At 32.9% G+C, this 25044-nt stretch overlaps 1 protein-coding gene across 4 annotated transcripts in view; it reads right to left on the bottom strand.

Moving 5' to 3' along the window:
- Positions 1-1776: 1776 nt before the first annotated feature.
- Positions 1777-25044, bottom strand: part of Map3k7 (mitogen-activated protein kinase kinase kinase 7) — a 64562-nt gene continuing 41294 nt past the window's right edge. For all 4 annotated transcript variants that reach the window (XM_026410894.2, XM_026410873.2, XM_026410886.2 and 1 more), the window contains 5 exons: positions 22667-22731; positions 11791-11896; positions 7632-7693; positions 6690-6805; positions 1777-5042 (listed from right to left, as the gene is read on the bottom strand). In XM_026410894.2, the coding sequence (XP_026266679.1) occupies positions 4862-5042; positions 6690-6805; positions 7632-7693; positions 11791-11896; positions 22667-22731 (530 nt within the window). In that variant the 3' untranslated portion in view covers positions 1777-4861. The remainder of the gene's footprint in view (positions 5043-6689; positions 6806-7631; positions 7694-11790; positions 11897-22666; positions 22732-25044) is intronic.

Here is a 25044-nt window from a genome sequence, read left to right as displayed (position 1 = left end):
TGTAAAACTTGGAATCATGAATGGGGAGATAGAATTACTTAATCAGACATGAGTTTGACTAAGCATGTATTAACAGTATCATGTCCACAATGTACAGAAGTAGATGTCTTAGAAGCATGTAAGTCATTCACTTTCTATGCAACTTAGATAATGAAGATGTTTCCAATCCTCAAAAGAAATAGCATCTGTTAAGATTCTCGTGGAGCTGGGTGTTGTGGTGTACACCTGTAATCCCAGCTACCTGGTAGGCTGAGGCTGGAAACTTTCAAGTTTAAGGCCAGCCTACAATTGAAGGGGACCCTTTTTCAAAATAAAAGTTCTAAAAAAAAGGCTTGGGGGATACAGCTCAGTGGTAGAGTGCTTACCTAGCATGTAAAGGGCCCTGGGTTAGTCTATAATCTTGATGATGACATTGCAGTAAAGATGATCAAACTGAACAATATATCTACAGTCTTCTTAGTTTTCCCTCAAAGACTAAGAACTCATTTTCAAGTATTACTAGAAAAGGTTTAATTAAAAATTCCTCTCAAAGGAATCACAAAACTATCCAAGTGGGAGATTAAACACTTAAGAAGTAAAGAGTCAACTCTGTATGATTTCATTCATGTAAAATTGTAGAAAATGCAAACTCATCTACATTACTGGGAAGCAGATCAGTGGTTGTCTTAGGTCTCTTAGTGAAAAAATCCAGGCTATGCTTTACTTTCCAGTAGACTGGAAAGAAAAGTCTTTTATCTAGAGCAGACTCATAATATGGTTATTTTATTTTCATTTTGAGGGCACATTTCTTTGAGGTGAAATAAGTAGAAAGATGAAGACACTCCACCTGCCAAATATTTAAATGTGAAAGCTTGAAATACTTCAGAACTTGGTCACAAAGTTGTTTAGAGCAAAGATTTCAGTTTAAAAGACACATGTAGACCTTAATATTGGCTTTATGGCTCCAACAGAGTGGTCACAAAGCCTCTGGGCCTGCTAGTTGGGAATTACTTAAGTTCTTCTTCCTTTGCCATTCAATTTAAAATATTTCCTATGTTCTTCTTCACATCATGGGCAGACAGTGACCAGAATCCTCAAGAATGAGATACTGCCTAAAACAAGAGACAATGATGGAAAACCACACCCACATAAAAGTTTTAACCTTTAGTAGCCCAGTTTCCCATCTGAAAGATGAGAATACTACCTAACTGCTGTGTGACTGAGATGGGCCACAATTTGGCATCAATAACAGCAGCTCAGATTGTTAACAGGTGATCAATAAATACTGAAGACATGAGAAAATTAATGTATGAATTTACAAAAATGAAGGTTGGGATGATAAAAATGTGCATATCTGTAGGCTGGGCAATAGTAAAAAAAATTGAAATAGTTCATATGCCTTTGAAAAACTATTAAAAATCAAGATTTCTAATTAGTATGTTGAGTCACAGGGGCTCGGGTTGTGGCTCATCGGTAGAATGCTTGCCTGCACCTGCAAGGTCCTGGGTTTGATCCTTAGCACTACATAAAAGTAAATAAATAAAAATAAAGGAATTGACAACTACAACTAAAAAAGAAATATTAAAAAAAGAGTCACGTATATGTAATGTCATGCTTCATACAAATTAAGACTCAAGAAATTATGAAAAGCAGCCATTTAACTCAAAATTCTGAAATGCAGAAGATAATGCGTTAACTGGCCAATCACTTAGACTTCTTAAAGATTATGGTATTAACATTGTTGAATATTATAAAAATACTGATGTTTCAGTTTTTATTAGATTCTGTGTTAGGCAAATACACTGCTAGAGTGAACACAACAGCTCATTTGCTGACATAAGCCATTTACCATTTTATATACCAGTTTAGAATAATAATCTGAATTTTATTAAAAACAAAAAATAAATCTAAAAAGCTTCCTTCAATTACACAGTATGCACAAGAATTTCTGTATTACATCATTTTACACATGTTCTGAATGACAGAAGTTGAAGTAGAACTTACTACCATTTGAAGAGAGAAACAGTGAAAACCACACACATTTACAGAGAAACAATAGTCTCACAGGGAAGAGCTGTGATTTTGGGCTACAGCAGGAACTGAAATTAGGCACATGGGAGTAACTTGAAGAAAAAAAAATTCAATGCTTAAAAATACTTCAGTAAAGAAAAGTCAAACATCTGTAAATAATTTTTAAACAAATCTTTTCAATATGCTGTTGCTATAACTGATTTTTATTCAAACATTTTTCTATTGCCGAGGAATATATCCCTCTAGATAAGATAAAAGCTTTGCTTTCTTTCCCTGGAGGGAAGAATAAAATAAAATTAGGATTTATTTGTTCAGTGATTGTTTTTGAATTTCTTAGACTAGAATAATTTTCAATCTTATTTCCCTGTTTGCTATTTCCACCCCAAAAATGATGGTCAGAATAAATTTAAAACCAGAATTACTGGCCATGGATTTTAATTCTCCACAGTACCCACTTTCCCCCATTTTTAGGGATAATAGATCAGCAAACAGAATAAGGCTGAATTGCTCTCAATGTCCAGGACAACTACAAAACTGAAAATCCCAAGGAATTCATTGTAAACAAACAGCAACTTCTCAACAGCCTTTTGCATTTGAAACCATGACTAAACCTACTATTTTTTTTCCATTTACCATGTTGATATTTTTTTGAAGTATCTTCATGTAATAATGATAATAACAAAAATAATAATAAATTTTCCCTTTAAGTCTTTTAAAACATAGCAAAACACATCAGTGTCTAGAAATGAAATCTGAACTCTCTAATGCTAAATCCTTATGGAAAGTCAAGCCCTAGCATTTACACTTGGATATCTCATGCTCTGAGATAATTAGAAAGGCTGCTTAACAGTGACTCTTCAGATGTACACACAAGTACAATTGCTATGATTGAATTATGCTTTCCTTTAGTCTACAGTTATTTTCTGTGCCAATTTTATTTTACTATTATTATGTTGAGCCCAATATTAATTTCAGATTAATAGTTAAATTATATGGGATTGATAACCCTCCTTTTATTTAAATCAAGTGATAGAAGATATTAAATTCCTAAAAGCTTTCTAATAACAGATTCTTAAGAAACTAAAAATGACACGGTTTAGTATGAACTGTCCTTTACATTTATTGCTTGTATACACATGAGATTATAAAACTCAGTGGGAGGAAGAAAAAATAATGGAAGAAAAAGTTTTACATTTTTAAGAACAGCTTTTATAACTTATTATAATTTTGGGGGGAGTACTTGGAGTGGAACCAGGAGTGCTTTACCACTGAGCTACATCCCAGCCCTTTTTATTTTGAGACAGGGTCTTGCTAAGTTGCTTAGAGCCTCACTAAGTTGCTGAGGCTGGCCTCAAACTTGCAATCCTCCTGTCTCAGCTTCCCGAGTCGCTGGGATTACAGGCATGCGCCACCATGCCCAGCAGTTTTGGTAACTTCTTAGATCCGGTTGTTTATCTGAAACAGACCAAACACAGCAATACAATCATGACAGAATTCTAATGAACAGAGCAATTATGCTTTCATTTTTTAATTTTATCTTCTAAACACCGAGCTATAAAAACGAAACTGATGACATTCATATTTAAAAGATGCTCTTGTATTGGTATCAAAATGTGATTTGTTTTAATACCAACTGAAAAAATAGACCTTGTGTAGATTATTACTTCAATGACATTTTATTACTCTTATTTTGAAGGCTGGTAGCAAAGTTACTGTTAACAATATAAATATTCTCTTTATAAGTGTTGAAATTGTCTTGGAAGTGTTGAAAAGGCAGCAGACATTCCAAGATGGGCTTGCAAGGAAAATCAATTATTTCAATTTTGAAGGTAAGTAGGATATCTGATGAGTTTATTCTGACTATTTTAACTTACGTACTAACTTCTGATTTTCCTGGTTTATTCCTCATTTGGTATTATCAAAAGAAATCTAAGTAGAGGCCTTTTAGCTTACAAAATTATTTCCATTTTCCACTATTTTCTCTTTAGCTTTTAAAAATATATGGTAAAACAATCCAATTAATCATTGCAGGAAGGAATGATCATTTAAGCTAGACCATATTATTTTGCCTTTAATTTCATTTAAGAGAAATTAATGTTTGAGTCATAAAAGCTTTATAGTTTCAACACACATACACACAGAATTCAAAGTTTTTATGCCTTAAAAAAAAAGAGCTTCCTTTTGTTCACTGTATCATGAACAAGTTTTAGTTTGATGAAAACTAACAAAATTGCTTCCATTAATACAGCAGCCATCACTTACCTTTAAATATTTTACAGATGGAACTGTGTTCAGTACTGATCCAAGGTGGCATCAAAGCCATTACCGTAAACTAATCCTAAAGGTTCTATATTTCTGTAATGTACCACCAATTATTCTAAATTTATAATACCCTGTCTTTAACTTGGTGTATACCATCTTTTGGGAAAAAATTATTAGTTTTTTGAGATGAGACATAAGAACAAACTCATTCTCAAGGTTCTACTTCTGAAATAGAAAAAAGGTCGATGTTTGCACATAGCAGCTAGTTTGAAAACCCACATTCTGTTCGGCTACCCTTCACACAATGAGCATGCATATATACCCACAGTTCACTGCATCTGTTCTGAAGCTGAGAACTGCTGCTTATCCAAGTCATAGAGGCCATCATGAAATTCAACGAGACATTGGAACTGCATATCCATATCCACCATGAGAAGAAAATAAATGACGTAACAAATGCAGCAAATATAGGCAGGTGGCATTCAGAACACGCCAAAAAGCTAATACTCATGAATTGTCATAGGGTTTTTCTTTTTTTTTTTAAAAAAAGTTTTTCTTTGCATATTTTAAAATTTAAAGTCTCAGAGAATCATGAAGTGCCTTGTCGTTTTTGCTGTTGACTTCTGATGACCTCTAGTTGTTTTTTGCATTGCTGGTAGTAAGTAGAAAGGCTTTTGTTTTCATCTAAAAGCTTTTTATGTTCCTGTACCAGGCGAGACGTATTTTGCTGGTCCTTTTCATCCTGGTCCAATTCTGCAACTAGTTCTTGCCTAAAAGGAAATACCACATAATAAATATCACCAAGGATACAAAAATTGATTCCTTAACTAGCTGATGCTAGAAGCTCAATTAATGAGAATTTTTATTTTGAGTCTATCTTTTGTATCTTAAGTACATGAGTCAAATAAAAGTATGGGCCACAATGGAAACTATCGCCCACTCTTATGGTATCACCATACAAATAACAATCCTTTCATAGGGAACTGTCTTTGGACAATCAATGAATTAAGATTATGTGGTCAAATAAAAACTTCAGAGAATTTTTCATTTGCTATCTTCTTTTTGTGAAGGAAGGAAAAAAAGGGCTCTATCCCATTACAGGAAAATAACACCGAAGTTTTAAAAATTCATATTCTACTTTTATACTCATGTACTCATATTCATATTCTGATGTCACAATCCTATTTACAGTGCTGAGTGGTAGCTAATAGAACATTTGTAAGCTAGTTAAAAGAGATGTTATCCAACTTACATCTCTTTCCTATTTTAAAACAGAACAATATAAACCACACTTAAACCACTTACATTTGCAGACAGTTTTAGGAAAGACTCTCAAGAGTTTTTAGTCAAACTTCTTTCAGCCCCTTTTACTTAAGGATAGAGTATTAGCTCCGAAAGTGAGGTTACTAGATATAAATAAATAACTAATAAAAAAATCTTCAAACAAAATAACTTCCCAATATTTCTCATTTAAATACTTAAAATTGATTAAAACTGCCATAGTTTTCACATTCCCCTATATCCACCATTATTTTTTCTGAACAAAACTCTTCTTTCAAAGAGCACTGATTAAATATGTGAAAAAAAGAAATGTGGATTTTTTTTTCAAACCAACATCAAGTGCCAGCAGTTCTACAATAACATTTACAATTTCTAGACTATAATATTTAATTTCTTTCTCAGGCTTACCTTTACGATACCATGTCGATTTCGGTTAGATTACTGTATGAAAAATTGTGATAAAATTCTTATTTTGAAGTAAAATCACAAACGTCTCATGCATTATTTTGGAAAACAAGAATTTTATGTAGAGAAAAATTAATAGAAGGAATCTTATTACCATTTTTTTCCTTACAGCATTTGATTTTTGTTTCCACTTATAAATCAGCTTCATAAAATTATATGCGGGGGTCATGCTTAGGGTTTTTTTTTTTTAATTAAAGAACTGAGCATAGAATAGTGTGGAAACTGGTTTGGATTTCTTTTCTTTCTGCTAGTACTAGGAATTGAATCCAGGACCCTGAACATACTAAGCAAGTGCTCTACTGCTAAGTTAAATTCCTAGCTCTTTGATTTCTTAAAAAATGGGAGGAAGGCAGTTTCTGTAATTCTCAGAAAAACACATATAGGTGTAAAATTCCTCAGAAAAATACTCAATGATATGAAATAAAGCCCTGTAACAAGTACTTCCATTCTCATAAACAAAGATCTGAAAGAATATGTGTACAAAACTGTTTGTAAGATGAAGCACACCTGAATGTTGGTAACCCAAATTATGACCAACTTTGAAACTCTGAGAACATATAACACTTGTATATATAGCACTAGTTTATTCTCCTTAGTACAAATATAATATAGTCAAAAGGGTGAGTTTTGCATAAAAAATAGTCAAAGGGCACTTAAAACTTAAGACTTACTTTCTCTGTAATAACAATGCAATTTCTGTTTGAACTTTCATATATTCTTGTGCCATTTTACAATGCTGTTCAAACACTGCCATGGATTCTTTGGAGTTTGGACATGGTGCTAGAGGCTGAAAATAAATCAGGAATGTTAAAACATAATTAAAATCAAATCTCAGTTTTTAGCTAAGACGAGAATTAAGACAGAGACTGTGATATATTTTTATAGCACTAAAGCAACAATCTTTTAAAAATAAGTGTTAAATCATGCCCTAGAAAATGTTCATGTCTTTTTGACAGAGTTAACTCAGAACTTAAATTGATACTTGCTGTTTTAACACTTTCATGTTCTAGAGAAATATGACTAGAGTACTTGCAGCTTCTGGTATGACATTTCAGGCTGCCAAACTGTATTACACTAAAAGTCTTTTTTTTTTTTTTTTTTTTTCCAGACAGGGTCTTGCCCAGGCTGGCCTTAAGCTTTCAATCCTTCTGCCTCAATCTCCTAAATAGGTGGGTATAAGGTGTGTGCCACAGAGTCCAGCTCCTAAGAGATATTTAGCTCTCATACTTGTGAGGAAGTACCAAAGTATATTACTTACATTCTTGGTCATTATGAACATAAGAATGCATCACAAAATGTATTAAATAGGGATGAGTTTATGAGTTTTATATTTTAATGCACTAAAATTAGCAAAAATGCTATGCTTGGCAGTCTTGAACAAAGATATGGAACTATTTTAAAACGACTGTTACGATAAGAACATATGATTCTGCCAATCTTAAATCTGAATAAATTAACTAAAAATCTTTTATTTTAATTTGATTTTAAAGTTTATTTATGCTATAAGCATATAAATGAATATACAAGGATGAATAAAAACATAATAGTCAGCTTCAAAGACAATCTCCCTAAGAAGAAAAAAGTAAACTTCCATTGAGAAAGTGCTCCTTTACCTGTAGTTGGTGATCCAGTGTAAGATAAGCCATTGGGATGGAGTTATCTGATCCATTGGTATCTGGAATTCAAGCATATATTTTATTTATTTTCTGTTATAAACAATAAGAAAGTATGCACAAAATATTGTTTATCTACATAAAGTAAGTAGTATACCAAACAAAAGTTACTGCTATTGGTAATGCAAAGGGTGATTTTGATTTCTAAAGGTAAAGAGAGCACATCTGATTATATATATTAAAGTACAATCACATTCTGTGATTTAAGCTCATTATAAACAAAACATAACACAATGTTAAAGCTTATGAGCCTTTTCTTAATTAAAACAAAAATAATGATATGAAACCTTTATATTCAGCCCTGACCCTACCTAATCAAACCCCAAATCTCTTTATCATGCCATGTTTACAATTATGGCTGGGTCAACTCTGTCAACACCAGGGTAAATAGGTAAAGGGAGAAGCAAGCATTCTTTTCCAGTAGATCATTTTCAACTTACACAGATTCTAATGTGAACCTCTCAACTTGTCCCTCTCAATGAGAATGAGAAGAAAGAAGAGATATTACTGATGTGAGTACATTATCCATACAAACGATATGGAAACAAACAAACAAACAAAAATTTAGAAGTGTGCCTCAATGTCAGGCCCACAAACAGTTAAATTGGTTAATTCCAACAACCAATTCTATCAAACTATTTAAACAGGCAGCTTCCTATTCCCTGCCCCTGACCTGACACCCAATGCTGGGGATAAAACCTAGGGCCTCTAGCATGCTAGGCAAGCACTCTACCACTGAGCTACATATACTTTTGTTTCTGTTTCAAAGCAGGTAAAACTGCCATACAACTTGACGGAGTGGTATGGGTAAAGGCAAGGCCAGGATGACAAGGAGGTGCTGTATTCAAACCAATAAAAAACTAAGGAAGTTTGATGGTTCAGTAGCCTCTTAATTTATAAGATTATCTTTTATTTATTTTTTCCTTTAGTGCTAGGGATTGAACTCAGGGCCTCACCACTAACTATGCCTCTAACCTTTAGGTTTCTTCTTTTTAAGCCATTAAGAATGTGCTCACAAGTTACTACTAAAGCTAATAAGCTAAATCAGACCAAATGAGGTATGTCTGAAAGGAACCCTCCCACAATGCTTGTACAAACTAAGCACTCAACACAAGGTGGTGGTAATTATTATTACTATTGATAGTAAATGGAGAATTAGAAATGAAGTGCAATTTTAAATAGTCAAGCTTATATTTCATTGAAAAAGTAAATTTTTTTTTAAAGTAATGTCTGTTAAATACTGGGATTCCACAGAGAATACAGCCCAGTAGAGCCTTAAGGCTCTTATCCTAAAATCATAATATAAATGTTTTCAAAAAGTGCTAAACAAGAAAACACTTTGTTATTTCTCTCACCGACTTTCTCCGCACTCCCAACAGTAGTTTCAATTATGCTCCCACTCAAATGCTGCATTGTATAAAACTAAAACTGCCTAAAAATGATATATCCCTGACTTAATAGGAAAAATTGTCTTGAAAAAGCTTCCTGAATATTTAATATTTGAATATTGTGAATATTTAGTATTTCCACTCCTGTTATTCTTATTTAAAACATTGATACCTTATATATATCCTATTTTATCAGATTTCTGTGTCTGATATAATTTTAGAATTAACATTTCTCAGTACAGTGGGTGTGGGAAAAAGTTCAAGCATTATGTTTTTCAAATGACTAAAGCTGTTCCATGTAAGGTTCTTAATTGAATTTCACCTTTTTTCTAAAACTAAGAAGGATTTCACTTTCTCATTTATATCTAAATTGAAATTGAGCTTCCAGTTTCTAATACCAAGAATTGGTAACGAGATTACTCTATGAAAGCAAATGGCAAGGTTACTCCAGTTTATTATTTTAATGTTTCAACAATTAATCAAATTTACCTCCTTTTCTCAGTGTCAAGATTCACACTGGTTTGATTAAATTGGGCAAAATCTCTTTTCTGGTTCCTCCTGCGCAATACTTATTACTACTCATATTATTTAAGTATGCAGTCTCTGCCTGGAATGCTGCCTTCTCCTTTTTGCTTTAGGATTGAAGAGTACAAAAAAATTATGGACTCTGCTAGGACTCACATTTAATTGATTTCACTCAACTGTTAAAATGCTTAGCTTGTACTATTAAATTTAGTAGTTTTATACAGCATGATGAATTTACTGTTAATGTGTATCATGACTTTAGTCATGATTACAAGGAAAGGCCACATCTTAAATGTCTATCTTTGCAAAGTACTAAGCACAGAAGAAATTCTTTAGTGAGTTTCTCTTTCTGCAGCTCCCTCTACTCGGTCCTTGGTATGTATTTCTTTAGACCCATTATATTATAAATAGGAACTGAAAAGCACTCATTATCTGCTGATTATTAAATTATTATGTTCTTTGAAAACACACAGAAACTTCTGGTACTTGTGGCACTTATAGGTACTGGAAAAGAAAAAGAGAGAGACAGGGAAATACAGTTATGAGAGCTACTGAAAAGAAAATGCCACATTGTTGATTTATGTCTATTCAGATCAGTGTAGGCTGAAATTTGGAAGCTCTGCCCAGCCAAGAGACAGACCTGGGCACAGCCAGAATGTCAGAGAAAGCACTCCTGTGGTTCAGGAACCAAAAACTGCTAACATTACCTCAATGTTAATGATAAAATCTGACAGGAACATTTCCCTGTCTACCACTTGGGGGCAAAAACAGGACTATGATAAATTCTGAGTAGTGATGAGCTGTACTAGGAATAAAATTTAGGAGTTTTATTTACACTATATTTAAACTTACTAAAACTAGAGGATACACCCCTTGCTAAACATAGTCTTATCTTACATAACACAGAGAAAAGCCACTCGATTACTTTTTAAATTAAATTATAAACTTGACTAAACCATGCCAAATAGATATAAATACCTGTCATATTTTAGTTTGTGACAGAAAGCTGACTGTTAAATTTTAATTATAATTGCCACTATTAATAACAACATAGTTGATCTTATGTGAAATCCCAAATGGTTTAATTTTCTAAGGTCTAAGAGATCATCTTTCCCTCTCTGACTTATAAATAAAAATTTTCATTTAAGTATATTTGCTGAGTCTTTAGTTAGGTATTCTCTTAATGTTAGGGCAAAAGTTAATTCTACTATAGCACATAATTTCTTGCTTGCCCCAAATGAAACTATTCCATCCCTATACCTTCAGAATACTAAAATACTGATATTGTGGCAAGTTAGCTATCCATGTTGGTGAGTTTTAATAACTCACTCTCTTTTTTTAATCAGGGATAAAACCCGGAGTGCATAACCACTGAGCCACATCCCCAGACCTTTTTATATTTTAGTTTGAGACAGGGTCTCTTTCCAAATTGCTTAGGATCTCACCAAAGTTGCTGAGGCTGTCTTTGAACTTGTGGTCTTCCTTCTTTAGCCTTCTGAGTCTCTGGGATTACAGGCATGTGCCACCATGTGCCTAGCTTAACTCTGAATTGTTTTTTTTTTTTTTTTTTTTTTTTTGTGTGTGTGTGTGTGTGTGTATGTGTTACTGGGGATTGAATTCAGGGCCTTGTGCACTCTAGGCAAGCACTCTACCAACAGAGCTATATCCCCAGCACCTTTAAATTAAATTTTAAAGGTCCAAGTAACTGAATAAAGTCTCCCCATCAGGCAAATAATCAGGAATTTTTTTTCACTAAGTGTTATATTTATATCCTTAAAACAAAAGACTGAGATGAAGATAACGGATGGATATTTTAACCATTCTATGAATTTTAGTTATGTCAAAATTAATGACTTTACTACTATCATCTAGTTGGATGGATCACATTAGGAAAACCATAGACCGAAGTATCAAGCATACAATATGCTTCCTAACTAGAAAAAACTAAAACAACTATCTTCAAAATATGTGTTTAGTATCAAGGAGAAAACAATGCAGAGGTCAAGGCAGTCTTTGTCACAGAATTTAAAGATATTTTAAAATTTATTGGTAAATAGTCATTTTATTAATATGAACATCTAAACTGCCAAATAATGCTTGTGTTTGTAAAAATTAATAACAGTACTAAATGAATGTAAGTAAGATGAATTCAATTTCTTATTATAAGGTGGAACTAGACTGGTCACCTGTGGAATCATCAGGGGTCCATGGATGACTTCGAGTTGGCTTTTCTGAGGTTGGTCCTGAGGTAGTGATCATTCTGACACTAGGACTGGATGACCTACTGCTCACCTGTAGGAAATAGTGACAGAAAAAACAAAATGTGATTTTTCATTAAAAAAACAATGTCAAAGCTAGGTGCACTGGCACATGGCTATAATCCCAAGCAGGAGTGTTGCAAGTTTCAGGCCCACCTGGGCAACTTGGTAGGATCTTGTCTCAATAAATAAATAAAATTAACAAAGGACTGGAGATGTACTTTAGTGGTAAGAGCACCCCTGGTTCCATCCCCAGTACTGAAAAACAATAAAATAAAATAAACAATAAAAAAAAGAGCAGCAAGAGACTATTTCCTTTAAAAGGCAAAAAACAGACCTCTACTCATAGAGGTCCTAAAACACTCTTGAAAAAATAAACTAGGGGCTGGGGATGTACCTTAGTGGTAGAGGGCTTGCCTAGTAGAGTTCGATCCTAATCACTGCCCTCACCAAATCAAACAAAAACTCCTAAAGACATTATATATACATATGTGTGTATGTGTGTGTGTGTGTGTATGTGTATATATATATATATATATATATATATATATATATATATATAAATTTATATGTACTCATGCATACATATTACACCTCTAAACCAATGAGCTTCAAGAATGTAAGAGAAACACTCAAGACTGAAGCAAGCAAGACCAAGAGAGCAGGAAAGGTAAATGGGCCTGAAACTTGGGTATCGTACAACACCAATGGTCTAGAGGTTTTGTGTTGACTGCCTGTTGCACCAGAAAATTAAACCTTAGCCTTTTGTAGGATGGGTGAGCCTGGAGGAACTTATGTTTAAACCTAAAACTTAGGGCAGGTGTCCTTCTCAGAGAAAGAGTAAACTAGGAAAAGAATAATCTACTGACAAAATGGTGATAGGAAATCAACCTGACTCTGTGGTGGCTCTGTATGGGATGATGTTGGGGAGGGGGGAGAAAAATGTTTCCACTGTGTATCCATAAAAAAATTTTCCAGAATCAGTGGAAAATATAACAAATCCCAACCACAACAAATCTCAAGTATAAAAAAATAAGAGAAAAGCCATATCCTGAATTTAATCAACATGGGACATATACAGGCAACTTCTAGAAAACAGACAAATAGAAGATAGACAAAACAGCCAGAGAAAAAAGACCGATTCATAGGTTGAACATTCCTAATCCAAAGACTTGAAATTAGAAGTGCTCTGAAACCCAAAACTTTTTGAATGCTGTCATAATGCCAAGAAGTAGAAAACTCCACATCTGACCTCATGTGACAGGTTACAGTCATAACATGAGTACTAAAAATATTGTATAAAACTACTTTTAGGGGCTGGGGTTGTGGCTCAGTGGTGGAACACTTGCCTAGCATGTGTGAGGCACTGGGTTCAATCCTCAGCACTACTTAAAATTAATAAATAAAACAAAGGCATGTGTCCATCTAAAACTAAAATGTAAAAACAAAAAGGCACTTTTTGGCTTAAAAAACTATTTTCAGACTACATGTATAAGGCATATATGAAACATAAAAGAATTTTGTTTGATTTGGGTTTCATTCACAAGATATTTCATTATATATATAAAAATATTCCAAAATCTTAAAAAAGTTTTAAATCTGAAACACAATTGATCCCACACATTTATAAGGAATACTTTATCTACAAAATCTCAACAGCAATAAGAGATGCCAGAAAAAAGGTGAAATATCCATAAAGTGAGAATTGAAAACTACCAGTCTAGAACTGTTTAGTCAACAACAACAACAACAAAAAAATGTGAAGAATGAGGTCAAATAACATTTTCAGATGAACAAAAACTGATGTAATCATCTAGACTCATACCACAGGAATTCCTGAGCATGTACTTAGCAAGAAAAATTTTTCTTGGATGAAAGGCCCACAATGCAAGTAGGAATACTGATAAACAAGGGTACCAGTCCACATACTAAAAATATTAAGTGACCAGAACAGTGACTAATTAATAGAAATACCAAACAAATAAACAATATAGTAATAAATTTATGTACAACAACAGCATAAGCAAGAAGAGAACGGATTTAAAAATCCTCATTCAGGATGAGTAAAAGAGGCAGGAAATGGGAGGAAGGAGGAGGGTTGGGGAGACACTGGGGACAGAAATCAGTCAAAATGTGTTTTTATGTAAGCATAAATATGCCACAATGAAACCCACTGCTCTGTATAACTGAGATGTACAATTTTTTAAAAAGAAGTAGTAAAATTCAACTCTCAAACCAGAAAGAAAAAGTATGAGATGAAAAACATATTTATTCAATCCAAAAGAAGGTAAGAAATGAGAAAAAGAGAAATAAGAGGAAGCACAAAACTTACCAGTAAAAGTTAACAGGTGTAAATGGGCTAAATTTTACAGTTAAGACATTGAAAAGAAAAAGGGAAACAAAAACCAAATCAGATTATCAGGATTAATTAAATGCTGTTTAACAGAGACATACCTAATTCAGAAAGAGAAAGACAGAAAGGACAACAGAAAGTTAAAGAATGAAGAAAGATAACCAGAAAAAAACTACCCAAAATGAAGTACCTAAAATAATATTAGAATACATTTTAGGAAAAAAAATATTAGAAAAAGAGACAAAGCAGTCAGTGGTTCAATTTATAATTTTTGAATTTATAACAATTCAAAATTTATATGTTGTACCTATATATAGTTCAGATAAATAAAGTAAACTTCAAGGAGAAAGGGACCCATCTATCATCATAGTGAGAAATCTTAATATTCTTCTATATATGATACATAAAGAGACCAAAACCCCAAATACATTACAGAAGAAAACCTGAACTACATTTGTAAAACTGTTTATATTATAAGCTCCCAAGTTAGAAAAAAATGATCATATTAAACAAAATGCAATTATCTTTTGTACTGACTTCAAAACTAACTTTAAAAATCCTATATTTATTAATTTAAAAACATTTTTAACTAACTCACTTGTTAAAGAAAACAAAATGAGTACTAGAAAATATTCAAACTAAATTTAAACATAACTAAAAACTTAATGCAGCTAAAAGAGGAACATACAGCAAAATTTTTAATTCCATATATTTATATGAAAAATCCTAGAAGCACTGACAGTTTGCAAGGCAGGGATCTAACTTACAAAGTGAGATAGAGTACTGAACTGTAAGCCTCCCTAAAAGAAAAATAGTAAGCTGGGTGTGGTGGTGCCTGCCTGGGATCTAGTGACTTGAGATGTGGACTGCAAGTTCAGGGCTAGTCTCACCAACATAGCAAGGCCCTAAGGAACTCAGTGAAATCCTGTCTCAAAATAAAGAATAAATAAAGGACTGGGGATGTGGCTCAGCAGTAAAGTGCTTCTGGGTTCAATACTCAGGACTGAAAAAAAAAAGTATAAAATATTTTAAAAATAGAACAAATACTGTGCCTAGTCAATTTTTACAAATTAGCAGTTAAATACACAAATCTCTAAAAAATAAACAAGTTACCAAAATGACCATTCATCACAGAAAATACTAAAACCCATAGAGTTGTTATAGTAGGTGTCTATCACTGAGCTACATCTCCAGTCCTTATTTTATTTTGAGACAGTGTCTTGCTAAATTGCCCAGGTTGGCCTCCGTCTTGTGATCCTCCTGCCTTAGCTCCCCTGGGAGCTGGCATGTGCCACCATGACTGGCTTGAAAAGTTTTATAGTTAAGTTCTATCAAACACTCAAGAAACAGACTTTCCCAGTCTTAAAAAACTTACTATAAGAAATAGAAAAAGAAGAAATATTTTCTGATTCATCCTGTGAAGGCAGTAAAACCTGATCACTAAATAAGGACAGTATAAAAAGAAAAATTACTAGCAAACCTTCTAGTAATACTAGAAAAAGGTGCTTAAAAAAATCCTTAGGAAATCCATTTTAGTTTTTTTTATCTTTGATAATTTCAATACATACACATGTATGTGCGTGTGCGAGCACACACACGGACGAGAATATAATTATAATTTGTTAGTTATGAAGCCTGACAAGTGAAACTCATGAACCCACAACCAGCTTAAGAAATGGTACTTTAGCACTTCAATAACTTGCTAACTTTATCTGTAGAGATAGGGCTGGGCTAAGAATGTGATGGCTTCTAATATTCCACACAGTGTCAAAATTCTATGATTTTAAGTCTTGAAAAAGCACAGTGAATTAGATACTAGATAGTAAAAGAAACTTTTAAAATCATTTCAAGGATAAAAGTCATAAAACAATTTTGAAGAAAAACTGATAAAATTGGGTACTGTTGAAATTTCTTCAGAAATTCTCCAAAGCTTTTCTATACCATAAGCAATTTTTAACTCCATAATCAGATTGGTCATTCCAAAACCTCAGTTTCATTCATACCACTCTACATAGGTGTTCTGTATATCACAATCATCATTCTGTTCCTCCTGATCCTGTAAGGTCCAGCTCAGATCTCTTTCAACATTATGTGGTCATTTTTGTTACTGTTCTGCTTCTCTGTGAACCAAATCAGACCCTATGTTTAAGGATGAAATGCCTAGCAGTGTATCAAATGCAAACCATTCACTTACTGGTTGCTATTGGATCAATTCTGATATTCTCAAGCATTTGTGACTCTTGATCAGCAGGTATATAGTATCCATCTAGATTCTCTCCCCTCTCACAATTTTTTCTGCCATTGTTTTCCTCCCAGCTTTTCATCCTGACTCCAAATTCATTCAAGGGTAAGTGGCCAGCACATGTATGAAACTGAACAACATAAAACTGCTATTTTTGTACCAGAATTTCAGAAGGTTCAGTCTAATACTATGCATACCTGGGTTTAAATCTGTTTGGGTATTTTTGGCTGTAGAAACTTGTATATGTAACTCAACCTCTTTGAGCCTTCCTCATTTATAAAGTGTGGATGAGAAGAAGTTATAGATAAGAAATTGGCTTTGGAGACAAAGAAAACCTAGAGTTTGAATTTCTGCTCTGCCAATTATAAGTAGTTCAACTTTAGATAAATTCTGTAATGTCTAAACTCAATGGAATCAAATAAGTTAAAAGTAAATGAAATCAGTATGACATATATCATCAAGTTGTAAAAATCAAATAAAATAATGTACACTAAAGATCTTGACACAAAAACAATGCTCATTAAATGTTGGATAAGCTGGCTGTAAAAACAAGATGGGCATAAGAGTAAACTTGTAGCACTTAACAATTCCTTTCCTAGTTTAAACATTAGTTCTTTTATAAAGCATATAAATGACTAAACCCTATTACAAGGACATATTTCCTTCTTTGAATTTTGGTTATGTTTATAAAAACTTTCTACATAAACTTGGGCCTGAGATGCTTTATATTACTCTAATTTTTTGAGGGGGGATAAGTGGGAGTGAGTATTGGGGAACTCAAAGGCACTCTAGCAGTAAGCTACATCACCAGCTGTTTTCATTTATGGACAGGGTTTCATTTTCTGATTGGCCTTGAACTAGTACTCTTCCTCCCTCAGCTTCCCAAGCTACTGGGATTATAGGTGTGTGTCACCACTCCAGGCTATTCTCAAAAGTTTTTGATTCTTCAAAAGTACTTTAATTTCTTTAGAGGACATATATATTTTTATATTATACTACCTGGGCTTTAGAAAGTAGTTAACTATGTAACATCCACATAAGTACTCAATGAATAAAATGTCAACATGAGCTTTTGGAATTCACATACAAAATGGATGCTTAAACTTATTTACCTTTGGTATACAAGAAGAATAAACATACACCAAAGTAATTATATGTATATAAATAGTACTTTTCAGATACTGTTAGCCTTGATAAATCAAGTATATTATGAAATTATCACTGAGTTCTTTTAATTTTCTTTGACTGAAAGCAAGCCTTGACTTCAGAAGCGTAGACTGCTTTGCTCATAATTATAATTTATATTGTAAATCATTTATTCTTTTTCAATCTTTTGCAGTGTTGGGGATTGAACCCATGGCCTCATCTATACTCTCAGCCCTCTATTGTAAATTGAGTGTAGTGTTTCTTTAAAGTGTTGGCAGACTGGGTTCCAGTCAGTATAATTTTATGCTAAAATTTTAACATTTTTAAAAGGAAAAGTAAATGTGACTGCAACATAGGATAATCAATATTAGTTATGAGTAAACAAGACACAGTACAAGTAAGAATCAGGTCTTCAAAATATAAGAATAGATTTAGTACATGGAAAAAAGGGCCATAGAACACTTGTAATATTAAAACAAATAAGGCTATCTGGACCTAATATGAATAGGACTCCTGAAATTTAAATCTTTCTCAAGAGAATTCTTTTTTTTACTTGTTTCTTTTCACCTTTTCCCAAGCTCTTGGCATTTCAGGTATTTGACACACTTGTTATACTTGTATAGATTTCTATAGCTACAAAACTAAGAAATAAAGCTAATATTCTTAGTTTAAGTTTCAAAACTTTCTTTAAAGCTATAAGAAAAGCCATATGGAATTAAATTTATATGTATAAATGATCTAAAGTCTTTATATGTCAAGGAATGTATATTTTAACGAATTTCTGGTTAAATTTATGTTATTGCTTGCAACCTACTGTGAAGGTTATGTAGTAGCTTTTTTTCTTTTAATCACTAGAAAAATTCTGATGGCTACATATACTATCAAACTATTAAAACACATTTTGTTCCTCCCTTCAAGACATATGCAATTACTTTATTTTATTCTCATATAACCTGAAAAGTTTGAGATATATATATATATTATATATGAACATAATTTATTACAGGATTGGATAGCAAAGTGTTCATGAGTATACAGAAATGCTACAGAGCAATTTAAGGCAGCAAAAAAACACTAAGCCAAATTTAAACTGAAGGGGAAAATTACCATCAGTAGACATGAACCAGAATTGGCCTTTGACCAGAATTTTATGTTTATAAAAAGGAATTAAAAGTTATAATACTGAAAAAAGAAAAAAAAAAAAGCTTGGCTTTTTATTTCTTACCTAAAAGTCTGGAAAAATATTTTCATTAAGGCAAGAACTTATGCCCAATGCTACTATTTAGACTGTCCAGTTCACTAGTTTATCATAATTGCATCAGTTTGAAGTTGTAATTTTCACTGACTGAAGCCTCTCCAAGAGAAATCTCTAATATAGATCTACAATGTATAGAATTCCAAATGGGGCATGTAGGCATTCTCAAGAACAGAAAGGCTCACACAAATGTATAAAAAATAAATTTACGCAGTCTTCTGTTCAAACTTATTATCATAACAAATATTACAGTTTAGCCTTGCTCAATGTATGATAGTTAGAACTCATCACTGAAAACTATTTAAATAATGATGATGCAGACTATCAGAAACCAAAATTTTTAACATTTACTAAGATTACTCTAACACAAATTACATCCAGTTTTATATGAAAGATAGAATGATCAAGAGCAGAGTTTTTGGGCCATGAATCAAATTTGCATTAACACCTGGTTGTAACAAGTTAACAGCAGCAAGATTGAGACTTAGGTTCTAAGTTTCTCCAATCCTTAGTTTAGCTACCTGCAAATCAAGCAATAAAAAAAATATCTACTCTATATAGGGTTAAGATTTAGATAATATATACTTATTATAATATATAACTCCAGTTTACAGGTGAAAAGTCATTTTATTGAGATTGATCTTAAGCCTTTTATAAGGGCTTGCCTGGTTCAAAGTTAGTGTATAACAAAGGGAAGCTATTATTACTATAGTTTTTTTCATAAGAGAATTGATCAGATAAGTTTGATGTGCCCTAAAAGCTCCCCGAGGACTGGGCTTTATTGGTATTGTCAGTGTACCCCAGCCAAAGACGACCAGAAACTGATCTGCTGTGTTAAGAGTTGGGTCTAATATTTGTTGCTGTGAAGATGACTCATCATATGGTACAATGGTGTGTGTCAGTCAGTAAGAGGGTTTTACAAAGAAACTTTTATAGAATTTAGCCTTTAGGTGAGTGATTTTGGGGAGGCTCTAAGGAAGTTGAGGTTCACTGTAGAATGGCTGCTATCAACAGGAGTGCCAATTCTATAAGGAAGGCAGACCAGAATGAAGTAAAATAGTAAAGTAGCACTCATATTAGGTGGAAGAGGGCAATGTTTGGTATTTTGTGGGTGGTATCGAATTTTTTTTTGTCTGTGTTTAGACAGCATTATAAACTGGGCTTGTTTTGTCTCATTTTACCATGGTCTCAGCATAGCCATGTTTGATGTTGGGGTCTAGAAGATGATGTCTCGTACGTAATAATATAGACAACTGTGAGAGTCGGAACAACTTCTAACAATACTGACACCTCAGTGTCAGATCAGTTCTTGGATATCTAGTGTTTCTTTTGTCTTTCTCAAAGCCTCTAGGAGGGCCATACCCATTGTAAGTGTTTAATAAATGTCCTGAATTAACTGCAAACCATGGTTAAAAGTAAGTTGTACACTGCGAAGAGACAACCTTTAACACATATAACACATATGCTTACTTGCTACCTTTAGTTAAGAAGTTTTTTTTGCTCACTATTTGTCTCACAACCAATTCCAGTTTACAGGTGAAAAGTGTAAGTCATTTTATTGAGATTGTATCAAGTCAAGAGCCAAAGTAAATAACTTTGGTTGGTTCACTTTCTTTAATGACATGTAATGTTAACTTTTATCAGTAAATTCTTTCTCTCTGATGATGTACTTGCTAGACAAAATTCTTTTCTTCATGCTGTTTATCAATTTCCATGACCAGAAAAAAACAAGCAAAAACTAAAACAGAAAAACCAGCTTATCACTGCTTTATCAGGAAAGAACTATACCTTCAAAGTATTAGGAATCCACATTATGAATACTTTTGTCCTTCAAATAATGAGTATTTACCAGTAATTTTTTAAAGTTCAATTTAGTGGTCATTTATCACATACTTTTCAGGGGAAAATGTTTTCATAATATATTAGGGTTACTCTTTGTCAGTTTATTCCAAAAGGGACATTAGGCATTTTAAGGTTATAATGCTTAAGTAATTTTGAAAGAATGGATCAGTTTTAGAAACTGGCTGTATAATGGTTGCACACCAACTGTTTTAGAACAGAAGTTACAGTCATATAAAACTTTCCCTTACCCAAATCTTTTAGAATAGTCTATGACAAATCAAGCAAATGACTGTCCCACAATCAGTCTGCCTTAGTTCCTGAAAGCATCATTGTAAATTAAAGGGTTAATAATCACGATTATAAGATATATAGGACTTATGAGAAAATGATAAGACTTGGTGTAAAGAGAACATTCCTGAATTAAAGCAATGCCCTTTCTCCAGAGTCCACAGAAAAGCATGCACACTAGCAGCCACTGCTCATGTCTCTTAGAGCAGGCTTCTCATTCCTAGTCAAAGGGAGAGCACTTGGCTAGAGGTTCTCATAACTGGAATATCAATAGCAATAGTAAACAGAACTTAAAAGGCCGAGCTCATCAAGCTTCTCCAGAATCAAAGCAAGTACCAGATGTCAAACTCTCTGTTACTAAAGCTTTTAAGTATTTGAGGGCAAGAAAAAGGGAAAATTTTAGTCAAAAGTTCCAGGGCCTCACAAAAAAAAAATTTACTGAAAAATTTACTGTTGAATAAGAGGAATAAAGATCTAGAGTTACTAATATCATAAAACATAAAGTAAAAGTGTCTGTGTACTTTAAGAACATATGTGTACATGTGCATGTAGTCAATGAGTTGTATAATAAAAATATTTCCAGATAAATGAGAATCAAAGATACTTATTAAATATCTCAAATTATTTTTTGTTAAGTTAGTTAAGATGATGGTAATACAGGGCTTTCAAATTTTACAAATGAATACACAGAATCTCTAAAATTTATAGTCTTTCATAAAAATGAAATAAAGTAACTTTTCAGGATATAAAATACTAATATAAATTATCACAAATTAAATCACATTCTTTATAATATAGAATGCTAAAATTTTACATGAATAAGGACCATGATGTGATAGTTTTACTACTTCACATGCATGCTGTACTTACAAAATTTATTTCAGTATAAATGAAAACAAAACAACAACACATCTCATCAGTTCTCAATCATTTTAGAGAATGTTATACAAATTATATATGTTAGATACATTAACCTGAATAACAAAAAAACTAATGATTGATCTACTTTTATATATACCTGGTTGGTTAAGACACTATATTAGTCAGTAATGGTTTAATAATAGCACTTTCTGGACTATCTACAAAGAAGCAGTGATAACAAGATTATGGGTGGTTAGAAAAACATCTAGAAATATAAATAAAAACCTTGACAACTGGAATAAATGCCTTTCTGGAGTGTATCCAACTGCTTGCTAAATATTTGTCTTAAGGATATTTCACAAAAATATAAGTGCAGTGGGTATGCTACATTAAAACACATGCCAATGTCCTGTGTGACCCCAGAAGAAAGGCATCTTACTGGGGAACTACTTACTCCTCTCATTGATAAAAAGGAGGTAACACTGGTGATTCACTTTAGAGTATTATGATAATGACAAATTATTAATTATACAATTGAATATTTCTTTATTAAAATGTATATAAAAATCATACACATAGAGAAATACCGAGCAATTTACTTTCTCATGCAGTTTAAACTTACTTTCGAAAGTTATCCTTCCAGTTAAATTAACAACAGAATCAATGCTTTTTGAATATTTAAGTTCATTGTCAATGAACTTCTGAACCACAATTTTGGGTCAATTCACAAAACCACTTTTGAAGAGTATATTATAGTTAATGCTTGATTTCTGCCTATTATTTTTCAAAGACAAAGAATTTGAATGTTAAGTCTTACCTGACCAGGCTCTGTTCCAGTAACAGTCAAGTCTTGGATGGATCTACGTCTTGGTTGCCCGTTGCCTTTTAAAAAATAAAAAAAGTAAAATAATGGAAGCTATTCAAATAGGTAATAAGGGTATAACTGCTATAGCAGGAAGTTTCCATCTGTTGCTCCTTGGATCTAAACAAAATGTTTATGGGGAAAAAAGAAAAGTGAGTTTATTGTGTGTGAGAGAGAGAAAGAGGGAGAGAGGGAGATAGATGGATATGTAAGGAAAGGAAGAGAAACAGCTGCAGTGTTTTAACTCAAAAGTTGCTGGCTTACAACAGAATATGTCCTAATACAATAACCATTCCGACCACATGAATAGCTGCTGAACTCTCTTCCACCATCTTTTGTCATGTGTTTAAATAGATGAACGCCAGGGGGCTGCAGCTGATGACGGCATCTATTTCAAGGTCCTTACGTTACAGTTTTTTACAGCAAGACAGCTAGCATGTTGTAAGACACAACACAACTGACTTTAATGGGCAGCGGTACCTTGTTTCAGGGCCTAAATGGATGCTTAGGCTTAAATTTATTATACCGAGTCACACTTAATCCTATTAGTGTTTGTCAGAATCCAGTAATTTGTTATTTGTGAATATCAACTCAATTTCCTCCTGGAGATAAATTTACTTCTCATTTCACTCTCAAATATATATTGTTGAAATGTGCTGCAATATGTGTGTGTGTGTATATATATATATATCCTGCTTTATTTAATAAAAATAAAAAAGAATGCTACAAATTTAAGTCTTTAGCAAAATGGAATGAATTGAGCAATAGTGTCACTCAGCACTTTTATTTGGGAACAGGGTTGTTTATACAGTATCTTCTAAGATGAGAAATCAGCTGTCTAAAAGGAAACACCAAAATACCATGCATAACAGCTGACACAATACTCAAAATTCTTTTGACTCTGACAGCTATATTATGTAATTTTTCAACTAGTGGGCAGTTCTCATAACATGCACTCTAATAGCTGTGACCCAATTAGCAAAAAAATTCATATTTTTATGATTCTGAGTTTAAAAAATCCTCTTAAACTAATCAACATAATTTGACAGCTTAAGCCATGTGACCTCATTATTGTTTTGCATATAAATCAAATGGACCTTACGATGGAATAAGAATGTTTAATGCAATAATATGTGTAGTGAATATAAAAACTATAAAAAAATTTATAGCAACTTCTGAAAGTCTAAATCATTTCTTTCTTACATTTTAGACTTCTTTGCATAATATGAATTCAAATTTACTTCAAATTTCAATTTATTCACAGAAGTCCCAACTTTCCACTACAAATTAAAACAACGAACTGTGTATTTATTGAACCATGCATACTAAGATACTTTTATGAATACTTTTAACTATCCCTGTTTCCCAAAGACAAGAAGGAGTCCCATCATGATGACTAATAAGCAATTTTAGGCACATTTCATTCAACACACTCATTCTAAAATTAGCAATAGATGAGACAAGCTTGTAAAAGTGTCTGGAATTCTCTTTTCAGATCAGCAACATTTGTGAATCTGAGGAACCATCCTGCACATGTTGTCTATAAACTATTACATCACCATCACTGCAATAACAACAAAAATGAACTGGAGTCTATGTGGGGGGTAGGAGGAAAAGGAGTAAAAACTTAAGGAAGCAGGGGAAAGAAGAGCAGACAGTAACAAATACCATTAAATGAGAAATCCTCCAAGCTACAGCATGAGTTAAAGCAAGCAATATCAGATGATGCATTTTAATTAGCATAAGCATGGCAGAAACCACCTGGCAAATAGTTCAGACAAAGCAAAAAAGGATTGCAATCAACAAATACTTGTTGCTCCAATATTAAGTTTAAGTCATAATTTAGAAATATGAATATAAAAATCAATCTCATAGTACTGCAAATGAAAATCACTGCATGTGTTTGCAGAACATTTGGATTCTGAATATTTTGCAACTGAATGATTCAGAAATGCACTCGTAGTACATTTTTCTATAGTTTTTTGATATGTGCACACCTGTATTACAAATGTTGCAAACAAAAAAAAAGTAGAAGAAATGAGCAACATGATATAAACAGACACTCGATTAAGGAATCTAAAATCCACATATGATGGGAGTATTTCATTCTGTGATCAATTCTGAAACTTTCTTTACTTATGATAGAGAAAAACTATATACATATTTTAGAATGACTTTTCCTAAGTAAGAGCAACAGAAGGAGTACATCACGAGGCCAACTCATGCTACATACCTTTGCCTACTCCCCATCCTCAAATCAAAAGGGAGGCAGCTATAAACAATAAGCAGTTTATAGGTCAGTTGTTTTCAAAGTTATGTTTTTAAGTCAAAAT

Source organism: Urocitellus parryii, chromosome 8 (genome assembly GCF_045843805.1).
Source record: "Urocitellus parryii isolate mUroPar1 chromosome 8, mUroPar1.hap1, whole genome shotgun sequence".
Lineage (NCBI taxonomy): Eukaryota > Metazoa > Chordata > Mammalia > Rodentia > Sciuridae > Urocitellus > Urocitellus parryii.
The sequence above is the reverse complement of the archived record's forward strand: the minus strand, read 5'-3'. Positions and strand labels throughout refer to the sequence as shown.